The sequence below is a fragment of the Podarcis filfolensis genome, assembly GCF_964270895.1.
Source record: "Podarcis filfolensis genome assembly, chromosome: 8".
Lineage (NCBI taxonomy): Eukaryota > Metazoa > Chordata > Lepidosauria > Squamata > Lacertidae > Podarcis > Podarcis filfolensis.
Genome location: NC_139611.1, coordinates 67,296,317 through 67,314,235, shown reverse-complemented (window position 1 = coordinate 67,314,235; position 17,919 = coordinate 67,296,317). Strand labels below are relative to the sequence as shown.

At 45.1% G+C, this 17,919-nt stretch overlaps 1 protein-coding gene across 10 annotated transcripts in view; it reads right to left on the bottom strand.

Moving 5' to 3' along the window:
- PTPRU (protein tyrosine phosphatase receptor type U) overlaps positions 1-17,919 on the bottom strand; it is a 363,596-nt gene that overhangs the window by 326,926 nt on the left and 18,751 nt on the right. The window contains exon 1 of one of the 10 annotated variants that reach the window (XM_083626765.1): positions 1,662-1,742. The exons of the other annotated variants lie outside the window; for them this stretch is intronic. Within the exon in view, the coding sequence (XP_083482891.1) occupies positions 1,662-1,674 (13 nt within the window). The 5' untranslated portion in view covers positions 1,675-1,742. Of the gene's footprint in view, positions 1-1,661; positions 1,743-17,919 lie in introns of those variants that run through there. 10 annotated transcript variants of the gene reach the window in all.

The window sequence follows — 17,919 nt, the reverse complement described above, 5'->3', positions numbered from 1 at the left end:
GGGAGTTCCTAAGGAGGAAAAAGACTTCTGTGGTTCAGGCCAGAGCAAAGGGAGATGTTCAGCCCTCTCAGTTTAGTAGCTGTGGAAATGGCAGCCATGGTTGCAAAGAAGCTATTGGGGCTACTGGGGCTGCCCCCTTTGTTCATGAATCAAGTTTGCACACCAGCCGTGCTAAGCACAAGTGTGGAGGAATGTATGGTCCTTCAGATGTTGCTGAACAACAACCCCTGTTTTCCCTAGCTTTTCCCATTGGCCATGCCTGCTAGGTCTGATGGGAGCTGTAGTTCAGCAGCATCTTAAGGGCTAAAGGTTCCCCATGCCTGACGTTGCAGATTGTATCCGGCACAAACGTATGTTAGATACTGGATTTATACCCGGAATACAAGCTGTGCAAAAAAACAAAAAAGTTTCATTTCATTATTCCAATTATTTTTCCAACATACACACATGTTTCATTATTCATTTATTTTAGATTGGTGTTTTGTTTTGTTTTTGTCAGATTCATTTTCATGGCCTTTTCTCTCTTCCCTTCTTGCTGCAACCACTTCCAGGCAGCCACCATTTAATTTTCCCAGAATGCCCCAAATGTTACTTCATTCTGATTGGGAGAAATGACAGCCTCCACTGGCAGCCACCAGGTTTTTCCCCCAGAATGCCCTGGAACGACACAGTGCCTGAGGCACTCTGGGAAAATAAAATGGCGGCAAATAACTATGGATGGAATAATGAAAATTAACTCATTTCTTACTCACGGCCTATTCAACAGTTTCATAGTAAGCCACCAGATCAGCCCATGGGCAAGTGGGTGAACAAAGTGTGTGTGGGGGTACTCTTTAGCCACTTTTCCAAGGGCTGCCTCTAACTCGGAGTAGGCCATGAATTTGAGGAACACAGTAGGGAACAAAAGTTGGGATGTAAGAAAGCAGTGTTTTTTGTTCCAACCTGCATTTCTCAGAAACAGAACTGTTTCCATTCCCCTACAGTTCAGTTTCTCCCAAATACTATGTTACTCATCTCACTGCCTGCTATTTTATGTAAATTACATAACTTATGCATCTATTTACGTAACATAAGAAACTTATATTCATTTCAATGTGAAGGGAACATCAAAGCAACATTTAAAAAGTAATTATGTGTTGCTTGCAGACTTAAAAACAGCCATTTTATCAACAAATACGGATCGTATTTGCTCGTCTGGTTTCCATTCAGTCTGGCCACAGACAAAGACGCAAAGTGTAGCAATTCCGACTTCTTTTTCCATCGAATCTCCCACATCCCTATACTAGAGAAAGGCAAGGATTCAGCCATCCTCACCCTAGGACCAACACATACCATCACATCCGCAAGACCACTGCTACATTTGAGCAGCTCTCCGTTTCCAGTATAACCCTCCTCCACCTCCCTGATGCCTATAAAGGCACATTTCTCCCTGCACTCTCCTGCCATCGATTGGAATCATTATCATCAGCTTCTGAACTCACAAAGATCAAAAGCTTTTCTGTCCGTTGCACAAACAGAAGTAGATCACAGAATCTCCAAGGGGAAAGCAAAAGAGAGGGGAAACGTCACCCGTGAGCATCACCCCCACCCCAGAAGCAGCAGCTGCTTCCTCCCTCCCATCCCACACACAAACATAGGATCTAATAAGGACAAAATCCTACCAGCTGCTAGCATAGCAGGTGGGCCGATCCAGTCCTGTTTCCAGGCTAGGGGCACCTGCCAGTCATCGCAGCAGATGCGTCAGGTGAGGCCTCCTCTGCGCAGAACCACCACCCTCCTGCCTCTTCCCTAATTGGAACTGCCAGTCAAGGCTAAAGCCTTGTTTGTTTTCTCATTCTGAGAGCTCTCTGAAAGGTCGCTGAACGAGGCTCTCCTCTGCACAGGGGAGGGTACAGAAGAGGAACACTTCCATCAGAAATTGTCTGCACACTGAAAGAGAATCAACGGTTTAATGAAACACCCTCAAAGTCCTAGCAGCGAAGAGCAGAGGGCTCAGGTTTTGCATTGCATTCCAAAGAGGGGCATGGGGGGGATTTCTGTGAAACACTGTCAGGGACTGGCTGGACAAAGAGGAGTGGTGGGAGGTTCCAGGACTGAGTATGCAGACCTTCCAAGTGTCCCTATTTTCCAGGGATGTCCCTCATTTAGAGAAGCCATCCTGGTTTCTGACTTGATCCCAGAATGTCCCACTTTTCCTTAGGATGTCCCTATTTTCATTTTGACCAAACTGTGGGAGGCAGTGGAAGACAGAAGTACCTGGCGTGCTCTGGTCCATGGGGTCACGAAGAGTTGGACACGACTAAACGACTAAACAACAACAACAACAATTTTCATTGGAGAAATGTGTTATCTGACCCCTGAACCATCTGAAGGCAATCCTGTATAGGGAAGTTTTTTTCATGTTTAATGCACTAAATGGCCTCGGTCCAGTATACCTGAAGGAGCGTCTCCACCCCCATTGTTCTGCCCGGACACTGAGGTCCAGCGCCAAGGACCTTACAAGGAACCAGGCAGAGGGCCTTCTCGGTAGTGGCACCCGCCCTGTGGAACGCCCTCCCACCAGATGTCAGAGAGAAAAACAACTACCAGACTTTTAGAAGACATCTGAAGGCAGCCTTGTTTAGGGAAGCTTTTAATGTTTAACAGACTATTGTATTTTAATATTTTGTTGGAAGCCACCCAGAGTGGCTGGGACAGCCCAGTAAGATGTGTGAGGTATAAATAGTAAAATTATCATTATGGAATGGGACTTCTCTATTTTCATCAGAGAAATGTTGGAGGGTATGAGTATGATAAGAGTAGATCCGTTTGGATTCATGGACGTAACTAATTTGGGTCCATTAATTTCAGTGGGCTTACTCTGGGTAAAATTTAGCTGGATGCAACCCGTTACTGCCAGTCACACCACCCAGTCTTTTCCACTACCCCATGGAATCAGCTTGCATTCAACAGACAAAGTGCAGGGAACTGTAATCCAGAATCGCAGGCATTGATTAAAAGCTCTCTAACCCACACAACAGATGACAGGCACATTTCTCCATTGCCGGTCTTATTGCACCTGTGCCAAATGCCTAACACATTCCCAACCCTATGTAAACAAATGCAAGCCTGTGTGTTTTTCTCAGCGCCCCACAACATGAGCTCCACTATCCCTGGAATCTCTGCACAGCAGTGCCCTCAAGCATCTGTGCCGAGGCAGCAACATCGCTCTCCCCAACCCGATTTACGACTCTGCCCAGATCTGGAATCACACTGGAAAGCTCAGAGGAGCCAAGTCATCGGTCCTGCAGGCTGCACAACTTTACAAACCGAAAAGACTGAAAAGCAAAGTTTAGCCACCTGTGGAACCCAAGACCTCGGGGTGCAAAGGAGAGCAAACAGCTCGTAAATATCAGGAGGAGGATCAGACACTTTTGTGGTGGAGAGAAACATCTGTAGTTCGAACAGCAGAGATAAAAATTAGGGAGGCCATCAATTCCATGGGCCTCCGGGCGCAAGATGATCCTCAGCTGTTAAGGGAGAAGCTGCCCCATTTGCTAAGCAGTTGCCAGAGCCGCTGAGATTACAGGAGTCGAACAAGCAATGAACAATTGCCTCCAACCCCAGGCAAGTTCAGCCAGGCCTTGATTTACGGGCAGGCAACCCCAGAGACTGCTTACCACAACAGGATTGTGGGGCGCCCAGACTAGTGTCTACCCTAGATATTAGTCTGGGGATCTTTCGCTTAAAAGGCTATTTATTTTATTTATTAAATTTGTATTCTGCCCTTCATCCTTAGATCTCAGGGCAGTTTGCAACATCGAAAGAGTAAAGGACACAGAAGAGGCATCCAAGATTATGCATGGTGTTGAGAAATTGGGTAGAGTGAGGGGGGGTTTCACTCTCTCTCCCCCCCCCTCCCTCAGCATACTGGAAAGTCGGGGGCATCTGTTGCAAAAATGGTATTCCTCTGAACAAACGCAATCAGATCCATGTGTGCAGAATTTATCTTCTGACACGGCACAGATAAATTGTGCATGCAAATCACGAGTCATGAAAAGGGCCACAAATGCAAATTTAAAAATATTTTTCAAAGGGTATTCCAAAAATCAATCTTCCAATGCGAGATTTAAGCTCCTGTATTTGCAGTTCCTTTCAGCAAGTTAAGGCAGCCAGATCCAAAGAAGAGAACGAAGGCATAGCACTGTTGCCGATGTCTTAAAGATCAGTCATTGATTTCCTTTGAGCTGCTGCTTTCTTCCAGTGCCACCATCACACAGTGCAATAAAAGAAGGGGATTAGCGATGCCAGACCTCCAGAGTCTGACCTGATGTCTCCAGGTTTGCCTGGCTCTCTGCGGGTGGCAGGTAGAGGGCTTGAATTTCCAGTTGGATGACAGCGCCTTTAATAAAACGAGAAAACTGTGAATGCAGCTAAGAAGCTTCAGCCCAGCAAGAGTGGGCTGCAAATTATAGCATAAATGCTGCGGAGGGGATCTGCCCTCCTCCACTCCACTCTCCCAATTAACCTCCATCACCAGGGGCGGCCCCCAGGTATCAGGTTTGGGCCCCAAAATCTCTAGATCTGGGATGCTCCTGACCTGTCCACCCTACAGCTGATGGACCCAGAGCCAACGTATATCTCAAAGAATGGATGGTTCTGGTAACTGAGGACATTTAAGGAGCAAGGACAGGGTCGAAGATACTCCTGCTCTGTGGTGCCAATTGGCCAAGCACCAGCTCCAAAATTCAGCTATGATAAAATAAGGAGTCTGGCAGGCAGATGCCCTTTTTGTGACGTCTGCTTTCGCAGTGTCTCTTGAAGCCTGTTTTCGGATAAAGAATTGTTTTCAAGCTGGGTCATTCAGAATAGATTTGCAGCTCTGTGCTGCTGTCCCAGCGAGAAGGTGTCGATAGTAAATAAAATAATAATAATAAAATAAATCTCCTTCTGCAGCCGAGCCTGCAAGGGGCCCGTTTCAAGTGTCAAGAAGAGAAGTCACTTTATAAACATTAAAAACACTGTTTAAATATTAACCAGAGAAGGCCTTGCTGTTGGCTGTTAATTTGGCATGGAAGTCGGGCCCACTGCAGCTCCTCAAATGTCCTTAATTACTAAGGCCGGCCCTCCCTGGAGACATCTACAGGCTCTGCGTTGATCTCCTGCTTTTATTGCATCACCTGGTGCTGGCGCTGAAGAACAGCAGCTGGGCAAAGGAAATCAATGGCTGAGCTTTAAGGCATTGGCAACAGCACTTTCTGAAGAGGCCACACGTCCTGCTTTACAGAGGAGGTGGGCCGGCCCATCCATGAGGCAGATTGAGGAAGCTGCCTCAGGTGGCAGAATCCCACAGGGCAGTGTCCCCGTGGGTGCCCTGCCTGCCGTCACCAGGGAAGCCAGGAGAAGCGGCAGAGGCTTCCAACAGGTTCTCACTAGATCCTACCTAGTGGTAGTGAAGGCAGCAGAGAAGGCTTATTTTGCTGCCTCCATTGCATCCTTGCTGTGCCGCCTGGCAGAGTGCAGGGCATTTTACGGTCTGGCCTGAAGGAGATGGTGGAACCAAAGGTAGCTCACTGCGAAGCATTTTGAGGATAAAATCACTTGCTTCCACCGAGATCTTGACTCTGCTGTTGCAGCAGATGAATTTCAAGGGGTGTCCACAGCACCGCCCAGTCCTGTTGTGATGGGTGAGTTTCAGTTGAGGATGTGGAAAAGGTGCTCAGATTGGTCAGGGCTACCACTTGTGGGTGGCACTGTGGGTTAAACCACAGAGCCTAGGGCTTGCCGATCAGAAGGTCGGCGGTTTGAATCCCCGCGATGGGGTGAGCTCCCGTTGCTCGGTCCCTGCTCCTGCCAGCCTAGCAGTTCAAAAGCATGCAGTGCAAGTAGATAAATAGGTACCACTCTGGCAGGAAGGTAAATGGCATTTCCATGCACTGCTCTGGTTTGCCAGAAGTGGCTTAGTCACGCTGGCCACATGACCCAGAAGCTGTACGCCAGCTCCCTCGGCCAGTAAAATGAGATGAGCGCTGCAACCCCAGAGTCGTCCGCAACTGGACCTCACAGTCAGGGGTCCCTTTACCTTTTACCACTTGCAATCTGGACTCTTGCCCTTCTTGGCTGATAAAAAACTAGCAGAGAGGGGGACAGCTAGCTAGCTAGGCCAGGGAGGTGAGTAATGCCTCAAGAAACCCTCCGTGGGTTTAGGAAATCTATGTAACTACTGGCTAGTTTTCAATGTCCCCTTTTGGGGCAAGGTTGTTGAGCAGTGGTTGCAGACCACTGTGCTCTTGGAGGAAACTGATTTTCTAGATCCATTTCCATTGGTGTTCAGGCCCAGTTTTGGCACAGAAACTGCTCTGGTCACCCTGTATGATGACCTTTGTTGGGGGAGAGACAAGAGAAATGTGTCTGTGTTAATTCATGGTATCCTTCTGGAGGAGGTGTCCAGCCTTGGGGCAACCTAGTCAGATGGGTGGGGTATATATAATAAAATCGTTGTTGTTGTTGTTGTTGTTGTTGTTACTGTTGAATAGGACTTTCCTATTTTTATCAGAGAAATGTTGGAGGGTATGATTTAAACACACACGTTTTATATAAAAAATCTACCCTAAAGCACTTGATTTGACACAGGAACCTGTGCAAGACATCTCTCAATCAGCTTCGGCTCCTCCCAGCGGCATTTACCTGTACAGAGAATGTGTCTTTGGGCTATCTTTGGGTCATGAGAAACAGGCCTTTGGTGTGTACAGCTCTCAGGCATAAACCGGCTGCCTTTGATCATCAGCTCCCAGCTGTACTGTTTCCGCGTCGCTGCAAAATTGACCAGCTCCCTCTCTAATCACCCATCTGTTGGTGATGTTATTTTTATTTTTTAAAAAACCACTCACACACCTCTCTTATGTTCAAGAGAAGCACGAGAATATCCTCACCTCCGAAACAAGACAGTACAGGAGGAAATAACAGAGACAGGAAGAAATGATTCCCCCTCACCCCCACCTTTGGCTCACATCAAAAGCTTATTCCCAGAAACACTGGCTTGGCAAAGTAAAAGAACTCCTTTGAATGTTGATTCTGCTTTGGGGATGGGTCAGAACAGTCACGAAATGTGCCTTGAGGACAGGCCCTTGCAAGGGCACCCTTCCTTTCCAGGGGTTTCCTTAGTTTAGAGAAAAGGTGACGAAGAAGGACCATGACACAAGCGGGCGAAATGATACATGGTGTGAAGGAAACGGACAGAGAAAGTTTTTTTCTCCCCATCTCAGAAGAACTTGGGGGGTGGGATCCAATGAAGCAGACTGTCAGAGGATTCAGGATGAGACAAGAGGAAGTGCTTCTTCACATAGCACATAGGGAAATTATGGGATGTGCTCCCACTAATGGTCACCAGTCAGCAACTTGGATTACACTAGTCTCTGCTCTGCCTTGATTTCCCAATGGAAGCACAGCACTGGGTGAGTTCCTGGAACGCCCTGGAATCTTGCAGAGATTGGGGGTGGCATGAAATACAACATTTAAGCACATGGCTTCCCCCCAGAGAATCCTGGGAATGACCCAGCTAGAACTTGAACCCAATCCAACACTTTTATCTGCCAGACCACCTCGCTCAATCCTTCGTAAGCAGCCTAGGACTCTTTGAAAATAATAATAATAATTTTTATAAGCAACTTCGGCACAACACAGAGAAATCTGCTACTGGCAAATCGATGCTGCAATCACTGAAATGGAGGACAGAATTTCTGATTGCAACTGGAAGGGCAAGTTTATTGATTAAGTACCATGTTGATCCAAGTTGCCACACACTTCTGGCTAAATTAGCTTGACGACCTAAGCGAAGAGTTTCCCGGAAAGAAGACAACATTCTCCGATATCACCGTTGAGGAAGACATTCAGATCTTAAATACAACAATGCAGGAGCACTGCTGTGTACTTATTAGAGGTGTGGGCTCATCAGCACACATCTGCATAGCATTTGCATATACTAATTTACATGTATGGGTGTAAATTTAGAATTTAAAATGTCACAAGTCAACTCATTTCCCACCCAATGCACTCCACATAAATTATTGAATTATTTTGCACCCCAGTTCACCTCAGATCTGTTGCTCTTCCAATTCATTTACCCCCTATTAATTTCCCAAGAGATCCTGCTCCCAAACAATTCAGTTACCCCAATCCTCTCTCGACAAAGTAATCCTGAATTTACTCGGTCTCCAAAATTGATATACTACTCAATGATCCCGATCATTCCTGAATTCATCTCTCCCCAGATTTGTTACACGCACATACCCCAAAACACTCAGGGCATTTCAGATGCCTCCAGACCAGTGTTCAAAACCAGCCAGGTGCCAGGCATGTTTTACTACTGGCACAGGTCCAATTACAACTACATGGAGATTTCTGAGCACCAGTTTGGTGACCATAGCTTAAAAACTTCTGCCTTAGTTCATAGTAAATAACATTTCCACCATGTGTGTTTCTAATTTTTGCATACAGGGACAACTGAATTGTTGTAAGAGCAAGATTCAGGTAGGTAGCCGTGTTGGTCGGACGCAGTCAAAATATATAAAAAAAAATAAAAAATTGTCCAGTAGCACCTTAGAGACCAACTAAGAATTGATGCTTTTGAATTATAGTGCTGGTGGAGACTGTTGAGAGTCCCATGGACTGCAAGAAGATCAACCTAGCCATTCAGCCCTGAGTGCTCACTGGAAGGACAGATCCTGAAGCTGAGGCTCCAATACTTTGGCCACATCATGAAAAGAGAAGACTCCCTGGAAAAGACCCTGATGTTGGGAAAGATGGAGGGCACAAGGAGAAGGGGACAACAAGAGGACGAGACGGTTGAGCAGTGTTCTCAAAGCTACCAACATGAGTTTGACCAAACTGCGGGAGGCAGTGGAAGATAGGAGTGCCTGGGGTGCTCTGGTCCATGGGGTCACGAACAGTTGGACAAAACTAAACGACTAAACAACAGCAAGTTTGTTCTTGGTATAAGCTTTCATGTATCTGAAGAAGTGTGCATGCACACGAAAGCTTATACCAGGGGAAGGCAACCAAAGGCCCGTGGGCTGGATCCAGCCCAATCGCCTTCTAAATCCGGCCCATGGACAGTCGGGGAATCAGCGTGTTTTTACATGAGTAGAATGCATCCTTTTATTTAAAATGCATCTCTGTATTATTTGTGGGGCCTGCCTGGTGTTTTTACATGAATAGAATATGTGCTTTTATTTAAAATGCATCTCTGGGTTATTTATGGAGCATAGGAATTCGTTCATTATTTTTTTCAAAATATAGTCCGGCCCACCACATGCTCTGAGGGATGGTGGAGCAGCCACGGCTGAAAAAGGTTGCTGACCCCTGGCTTATACCAAGAACAAACTTAGTTGATCTCTAAGGTGCTACTGGACAATTTTTTTAATTTTTTGTAAGAGCAAGCTCAGTCAAGCAATGTAGTTGAGATCACAGAATCAGAGAATCATGGCATTGGAAGGAACCCCCATGGCAGATAGACATTCCATTGTCATGACCATAACCCAGTTTAAGTTGCCATTTGGTATCTAGCTTATATATCTGAGTTTCTAACACTGCTCCAGACTAATAGTATTTTGGAGGAGGGATTCCAGTGCATACCAGTTTAGGTAAACAATTAAAATGGACTAGAGTGCTCTCTCACACAAGTGGAAGAAATCCACTTTTTAAAAGAAACTTGAGTTTTGGCAAAAGACAGGAAAATGCATCGAAAAGTGTGGAATGAAGGAAGACCTAACAGGGAAGATGTATAGCATATAACACCCCACAAGCAAATCAGGATGAATGCTTGCTGTTGCATGACCGCCTCACAAACAAATGCTCAATAAAAGCCAAGCATTGTTTAAGCTCCATGCAAGCTTTGGGCAAGAAAGCCAAGATTACTTCTCCTCTGGAGAACCCCTAAGGAAAAGAGTGGGGCTTGTCTGTCTGCCCACTCTTACAACCACACCAGCCAGGTGCTCAGATCCTAACACAACCTGAGGGAATTTCTTCCAGAAAGCCAAAGAGCGCAAGGGATTCTTTCACACCCAAGTCAACAGAGCGAGAAACCACCGTGCCGATTAGATAAAAATTAAAAGCAGTGACCAGGCAAAAAGGCAAAAGCAAACAGCAAAGCTCTCATAGCAGATGTTAAATTTGGAACCTGACATTTAATCAAATGAAAGGTTGCCAGACACATCTAACAAGACCATTATGCACTGTGTGTTAATAAAGGATTATTAGAAAGTATGTTTACAGGGGCTTAAGCAGCCACAGCTCAAGCAAACGTGCTACATGGTATTAAGTGTGTAACATGGTGGTCAGCTTGCTACCCATTTAATAGCCTTCACCTCCTGCCCACCTGCCTCCAGAAAGGCAAGCGGGAGCTTTGAGTACCTAGGATAATGAGCAGCTAAAACTTGCCCATATGAGGCAGTTGTGGGGAATGAAGGTCCACACCTTCCCACAGTTGCCTAAGTCTCCTCCTGCCCTGGGTACTTCTCTTTTTTTTTTTTATAATATTTTTATTTTTTCCATATAAACACAACACAACAAACAAACAAACAAAGACAAAAACAGAACAAAAAACATGTATCATTTCATATCCTAATTTCATATCCTATCTTCCCCGACTTCCTCATGCCTCCCCTTTCTGTATTCCAAATTCTTATCGATTGTTCAGCAAATCTTCCCTTATTTTAATTTAAATTTAGACTATACTTCCTTATTCTCCTTGTCTTAACCATTGCTAATAGCAACCATTTACTTTCCAGTCCAACATCATTCTAACTTTCATTAACTTTGTAATATTTCTTTAAATAGTCCTTAAATTTTTTCCATTCTTCTTGCGCTGCTTCTCTTCCCTGGTTTCGGATTCTGCTCGTCATTTCTGCCAAGCCCATGTAGTCTATCACCTTCATCTGCCATTCTTCCAGTGTGGGTAGTTCTTGCGTCTTCCAGTACTTCGCAATGAGTATTCTAGCTGCTGTTGTAGCATACATAAAGAAAGTTATATCCGTCTTTAACACCCCTTGGCCGACAATACCCAAGAGAAAGGCCTCTGGTTTCTTGGGGAAAGTATATTTAAATACCTTTTTAAGTTCATTATAGATCATTTCCCAGAATGCCTTAATCTTCGGGCAAGTCCACCAAAGATGAAAAAAAGTACCTTCAGTTTCTTTACATTTCCAACATTTGTTGTCAGGCACATGGTAAATCTTTGCAAGCTTGACTGGGGTTATGTACCACCTGTATATCATTTTCATAATGTTTTCTCTTAAGGCATTACATGCCGTAAATTTTATCCCGGTGGTCCACAACTTTTCCCAATCAGCAAACAAAATATTATGACCAATGTCCTGAGCCCATTTAATCATGACCGATTTAACCGTTTCATCTTGTGTATTCCATTTCAACAGCAAATTGTACATTTTGGACAAATTCTTAGTACTGGGTTCTAACAGTTCTATCTCCAATTTTGATTTTTCCACCTGGAAGCCAATTTTACTGTCCAATTTAAACGCTTCATTTATTTGATGGTAGTGGAACCAATCTCTCACCTTCCCTTTTAATTTCTCAAAACTCTGCAATCTCAATTTGTCCCCTTCCTTTTCCAAAATTTCCCAGTATCTTGGCCACTTGGACTCCATATTTAACTTTTTAACTGCCTTAGCTTCCATTGGCGACAGCCACCTTGGAGTTTTATTTTCCAGCAAGTCTTTATATCTGACCCAGACATTTAATAGTGCTTTTCTGACAATATGATTTTTGAAACTTTTATGTGCTTTGACCTTGTCATACCACAAATATGCATGCCACCCAAAAATGTTATTAAAACCTTCCAAATCCAAAATGTCTGTATTTTCAAGAAGTAGCCATTCTTTCAGCCAGCAGAAAGCTGCCGCTTCATAGTAAAGTTTAAAGTCTGGCAGGGCAAACCCTCCTCTTTCCTTTGAATCCGTTAATATCTTAAATTTAATTCTGGGCTTTTTGCCCTGCCAGACAAATTTAGATATGTCTTTTTGCCACCTCTTGAAACAATCCATTTTATCAATTATTTGCAATGCTTGGAACAAAAACAACATTCTTGGCAATACATTCATCTTTATAGCTGCAATACGGCCTAACAAGGAAAGCTTTAAGTTGGACCAAATCTCCAAATCTTTTTTCACTTCTCTCCAAGTTTTTTCATAATTATCTTTAAACAAATTCACATTTTTAGCTGTCATGTTTATACCCAAATATTTCACTTTTTTAACCACAGTTAACCCTGTCTCATTCTGAAACCTTTCCTTTTCTATCTGTGTCAAATTTTTCTCCAAAACCTTTGTCTTAGACTTATTCAATTTAAATCCTGCTATTTGACCAAACTCTTGAATTATTTCCAAAACTCTTTTCGTGCTAGCTTCTGGCTCTTGTAATGTAAGTACTAAGTCATCTGCAAATGCTCTCAATTTATATTGTTTTGCTCCGACCTGAATCCCTTTAACCAACTGGTCCCTCCTAATCATATTAAGCAAAACCTCCAGGACCGATATAAAAAGTAATGGGGAGATAGGGCACCCCTGACGTGTCCCTTTTTCAATCTTGAACTCTTCTGTAACCACATTATTTACAATTAGTTTAGCTTTCTGTTCAGAGTATATTGCACCTATACCATTCTCAAACCCTTCTCAAGCAATCTGAGACTCTGTTGCCATACCTGTCTTTGCTCCCCCCTCTTCATACCTCTTCTGGTTCTGGGATACCAGGCAGGAGGGGAGCTGGTCAAAACAGAAGAGGGAGTCTCCCTGGCTTATTCATCAGCCTAACTCATCTTTCCTCTTGGCCCCCCTCTTCTCCAGCCTCTGCTTTTGCCTCTGATTCTGGACTTCTCTCTGTCACAGACTCTTCCTGCTCACTTAAGCCTGTTGCCTCTTCAGCTTCAAATACCTCCTCCTCCCTCTTCTCCCTCTGACTGCTCATCCTCATCCTACCACCAATCCCTTGGGGAGTTCCCTTGGTGCCTCCTCTACATCCAGCCAGCCCATCACACTAGCTAAGTAATGAGTGATACGTGCAACAAAATGTTGCAGCATGAAAGTGTTCTACTCCCCTTCCCCAGTTTCCCCCCATACATTCACACCATACATTTAAAGCACCATGCTACCACTTTATGCCTTTCCCCAAAGATTTCTGGGAGCTGTAGTTTACCAAGGGTGCTAAGAGTTGTTGGGAGGCCCCTATCCCCCCCACCAAGCTACAGTTCCCAGAGTGGTTTAACAACCAGTCCCTCTTCACAGGGAACTCTGGAAATTATAGCTCTGTGAAGGGAACAGATAGCTCTCAACATCTCTCAGCACCCTTAACAAACCACAGCTCCCAGAATTCTTTGGTGGAAGCCATGACAGTTTAAACTTTTGTCATAGTGCTTTAAATGTACAGTGTGGATGTGGGGTCACAGTGGGAGAAGTGGGGGTTAACCCTTTCCCCCTCGAACACTACTGTTAGGGGCAGGAAGGCAGGTAGGAGTCATTCCAGACACAGAGAGAGAGAGCTAATGGGTAGCTAGATTAAATACTTTGAGTCATGAAAACTGCAGGGAGGGGGAGAATTAAGTCTTCTCCCCCGCTGCCATGGCCCTGATCCAAATCCCCCCATCCACTCCTCCCCTAGCATGGCTTTGCTTTGTTTTTAAGGACGGCTAATATTCTCAGGAAGCCAGATTCCGTAAGCAGCATATGCATCCATATTTTGAAGTTACAGGAGTCTAAGCACTAGCAAGTCCTAAGGATTAGACTAATTGAAGCCATTAGCAATGTCTGCTGTAATGAGATGTAAAAATAATAAAGCGCTTGAAGCATGGAAAAGGGGAGATTAGTGTCATGCTTTTGGGAATCAAAGAACCTCAGGAAGGAAGCTGGTCTTCTGAGGTGGCTCCTGGTCAAACAAGGAACAGTATGATCAAACCAAACGCCTAAGCTTCCTGATCAGAGATGTGTGACATTTGAGTGACAGTCCTTGAACTCTTCTCCGGTCTGCGGCTCACTCAGATCAGCCTTCCTCGATGTTTCCGATTATAACCTCCATCAGCCCAAGTCAGCAGAGTTTGTTTCAGCTTGTGAGTTGCTTAGATCAAGCCAGTGCACACCTTCTGGCTGGAGTTGGTACATAGGAGCCAAGTCCTAGTGGCTGAGGTCCTGCCAATAAAATATTTGAGGGGGGCGGGGGGCAAAGCTGATGGGCATTGCCCTTCAAATGGTGTGCATTCACTGTGTCGTGTAATTGATTATGTGGGGTGGGACTTACCTCCCCTCCCCCTTATATTTTATTCAAGTTGGCACCCCTGGGCTGATGGTACTTTTAGTCCACAGCAACAGGAGGGCACAAGGTTTGCTTAATTCAAATGTTATTGGACTGCAACTTCAATCAGATGCATAGGATTGCAATGCCAGCCCAAAGCAACCATGCAGTGGGGCAGGGCAGGGAGAGATCTGGGTCACGACTGATGGGACTGGGGGAAGGGAATTAACTCTTCCTTCAAAGTTTTCCCGACTTCAATTCTCTCCCCCACTTTGCAAAGTAAAGTTGCATGGGTTGTGGAGAGAGACTTGGGATCAGTTGTGTCCCCTAGGAAAAGTGTTTGGGTTCCTAGTAGCTATGATACGGTTACCAGATGTCCCCATGTGAGCCAGTGTGGTGTAGAGGTTAAGAGCGGTAGACTCATAATCTGGTGAACCGGGTTCGCTTCCCTCCTCCTCCACATGCAGCTGCTGGGTGACCTTGGGCCAGTCACACTTCTCTGAAGACTCAGCCCCACTCACCTCACAGAGTGTTTGTTGTGGGGGAGGAAGGGAAAGGAGATTATTAGCCGCTTTGAGACTCCTTCGGGTAGTTATAAAGCGGGATATCAAATCCAAACTACTCCTCCTCCTCCCGCTTCCCGGGGACAGTCCCCGCATTAAATCCGTCCCTGGAATGTCCCCGGGCTTCATTTAATGTCCCTGGATTTATATTTTAAGTGTTGTAGATTTATTAGTAGGGAATGAATGTTGTGTGATTGGTTCAACAGCACAAGACACATCATACGGGGACTTCTGGCAAGGCTAAATGGCAAGCACCACAGCAGCGAACAGCTCCTGAAGCCAGTCAGAGCCAACTGCGCTACCAGGCTGGCTCCGGGCTGCTGAGACTGCCGCTGCTGCTGCCACTGCAGAGGGGGAACCGTGGACGCCTGGTGCATCAAGTGTGGGAACCGCTGACACACACACACCCCGACCCAAATCGAGCCGGGAGTGAGAGCTCCCGGCCACCCAGCCGACTGCCCTCCAGGGCCAGGAAAACCCCAGAGCCAATGCAATGAGAAGGAGGAAGGAGAAGGAAGACAGATAAAGAGGAAGGAGTAAAAAGAGGGGAACCCTGACCTTGCTGCGCCGCTGCCGCCACTGTGAAAGAGAGGTAGGAGAGCACCGGGAGGGCAAGGAAATGTGGCCGAGCCCAGGCCCGAGCCGAGCCTACTCCACAGCAGCTAGCGCTCCAAGAGAGCAGGCCGGGGTCCAGAGGAAGGCAGCGTGACAGAGGAGACCACAGAAGAGAAGATATTACTTCTTAATTATTATTTTTAATAACTTTATTTTCTCTTTTCAAAAAAAAAAGTGTCCCCGGATTCTTTGAAAAAAAATCTGGTAACCTTAAGCTATGAGAACTGCTAGAATTTATCTCCAGTGGTGCATGGTACCTAAAGGTAAAGTTGATCACACAGACAAGAGAACCCTGCATGCTGTTAATCCGACCCTTCCAGGTCCAAAGAACCACTAGACTCAGCAAACCAAGTGCAATGACGAGGAACCAAACTGGACGACAGCCACAGAGACGTTTGGCTCTTGCGCTAACCTTTGTCAACAAAGAAGCTGACTACGGGGTCAGAGTGACTTTAGAGGGGATTTAAAAAATGCTTCTGTGAGCGATCTTGGCACATGGTTGCCAGTAAAGGAGAGAGGCATCCCTAGATGATGATGAGACCTCGTTTACCAATAAAGGAAACTTTAACTAGAAATTTTAGCAGGTGAAACCGTGATGATAAGCTGGCAGCAACATGCAGCAAGGACACTTGATCGTAAAAGGTTTGCTTCATCTTTTTTTAAAAACGGAATATGCTTACAAGACAAGTGGGAACTGGTGAGAAACCTGCAGGTTCCCCTAAAAGACAGGAAGCAAACAGAATGGGCAGAGTTTGGATCCCACCCCATACCATTTTTTTATTAGCAAAATTTATTGCTTCATTTTTTTATTTAAAAAAAAAAAGCTTCTAAGTGGTTTATCTTATTAATTTATTGCTTCGCTTGGCTGAGAAGTGGGTGGCCTTGGGCCCGTCATTGCCTATCAGCCTAGCCTACTTCCCCGGGTTGTTGCGGGAATTAAATGCAGAAGGGGGAAACCCATGTACTCAACCTTGAGCTTCTTGGAGAAAAGGATGGGATATAAACACAAATAAAATAATAATAATATAGTAGCTGATCTGGAGGGAGTTTAACACACAAAAGAGCTTGGCTTTTATTTCCCACATTGCATTATGATGATTGTGGCTTTATTGCTTTATTATTTCTGTTCTTGTACTGAGGATCATTATGTTCATTTTTCTTGTCCTATTTTTATGGGTTCCTTATTTTTTTGAAAACATACAATGCTTTCTAACGCACAGTTGCTAGAGAACTTAACGTGAAGGTTTCTGTTCTTACAGTCTATTTATTTTTATTAGTGGTATTATTATCCCTTTTGGTCACATTAGGTCCCCTCTTTTATTTTATTGTGGTCCCATTATTTATTTCTCCGCTGGTTCCCTCCTGAGCATCACATCTCTATAAACTGTCCCAATGTTGAGTCTCTGGCTCTTGCTGCTTGCTCTGCTTTCCTCACTGGGTGCGATTTCAAACTCAGATTTGACAGAGACACCAACTTTTGGCATCATAGTATTGTAGAGTTGGAAGGTGCCCCAAGGATCATCTAGTCCAACCCCCTGCAATGGAGGAATATGCAGGTGGCTCATGTGGGGATCAAACCCATGACCTTGGCATTACCAGCACCAAGCTCCAACCAACTGAGCTAACTGTGCTCCTCCTGTACAACCAAAGAGTCTTGTGGTGTCTTAAAGGCGAACCAGATCTATTGCAGCATGTGATTCTGCAGACCTGGAGCAAAGCATGGTCTCTACCACTGATCTCTGGCCTAGAGGATGAGCAAATCTGCCAATTTCAGTTTCTCATTTTTTTCCCCCATTTGTCAGTTCTTCTCATTTCCACATCAGTTTGCAATTGAAAAAATTTAAGGACCTGAAAGCTCATCAGCAAATCTCTCCTAATATACACATTTGTTGGTGCAATTTTGCCTAACATGCACATTTTTGCAAAGCAACAGGATGCATTTTGTATGTCATTTTCACTCACATATGCATTAATGTGCCCATTTTACCCTAGCATGTGTATTTCTGCATGTGTTACTTGGTTGCAGAAGTGCAATGCAAAATTCAGGGTAGCACGAATTTTGAAAGTTGTCTCTTCCAATGGCCATTTTGGTTGTGAATTAGGCAGGTTTGCCTTAAAAAGCTAATAGACAGGCAGGCAGGCAGGCAGGCAGGCAGGCAGACAGACAGACAGACAGACAGACAGACAGACAGACAGACAGACAGACACCTATCCCTTCTCTGGACCACCCCCAAAACTCAACCTCTCCCCTCATCCCAAGTCCTTTGCAAACAGGGACCTCCCTTACATATCAGGGCCTGCCCTTTGCTTATTCAATTTGTCATGCTAGATTTTAAGTGCTTGGGGGCTCAGCCCGCAGGGAGGGAATAACAGTTTGCAACTGAACTCTCTCCCACTGGCCCAGGAGGCAGTCAAGGGGAAAACACGACATGATCCCCAATCAATGGGCATTAGTGATGCTTTAGTG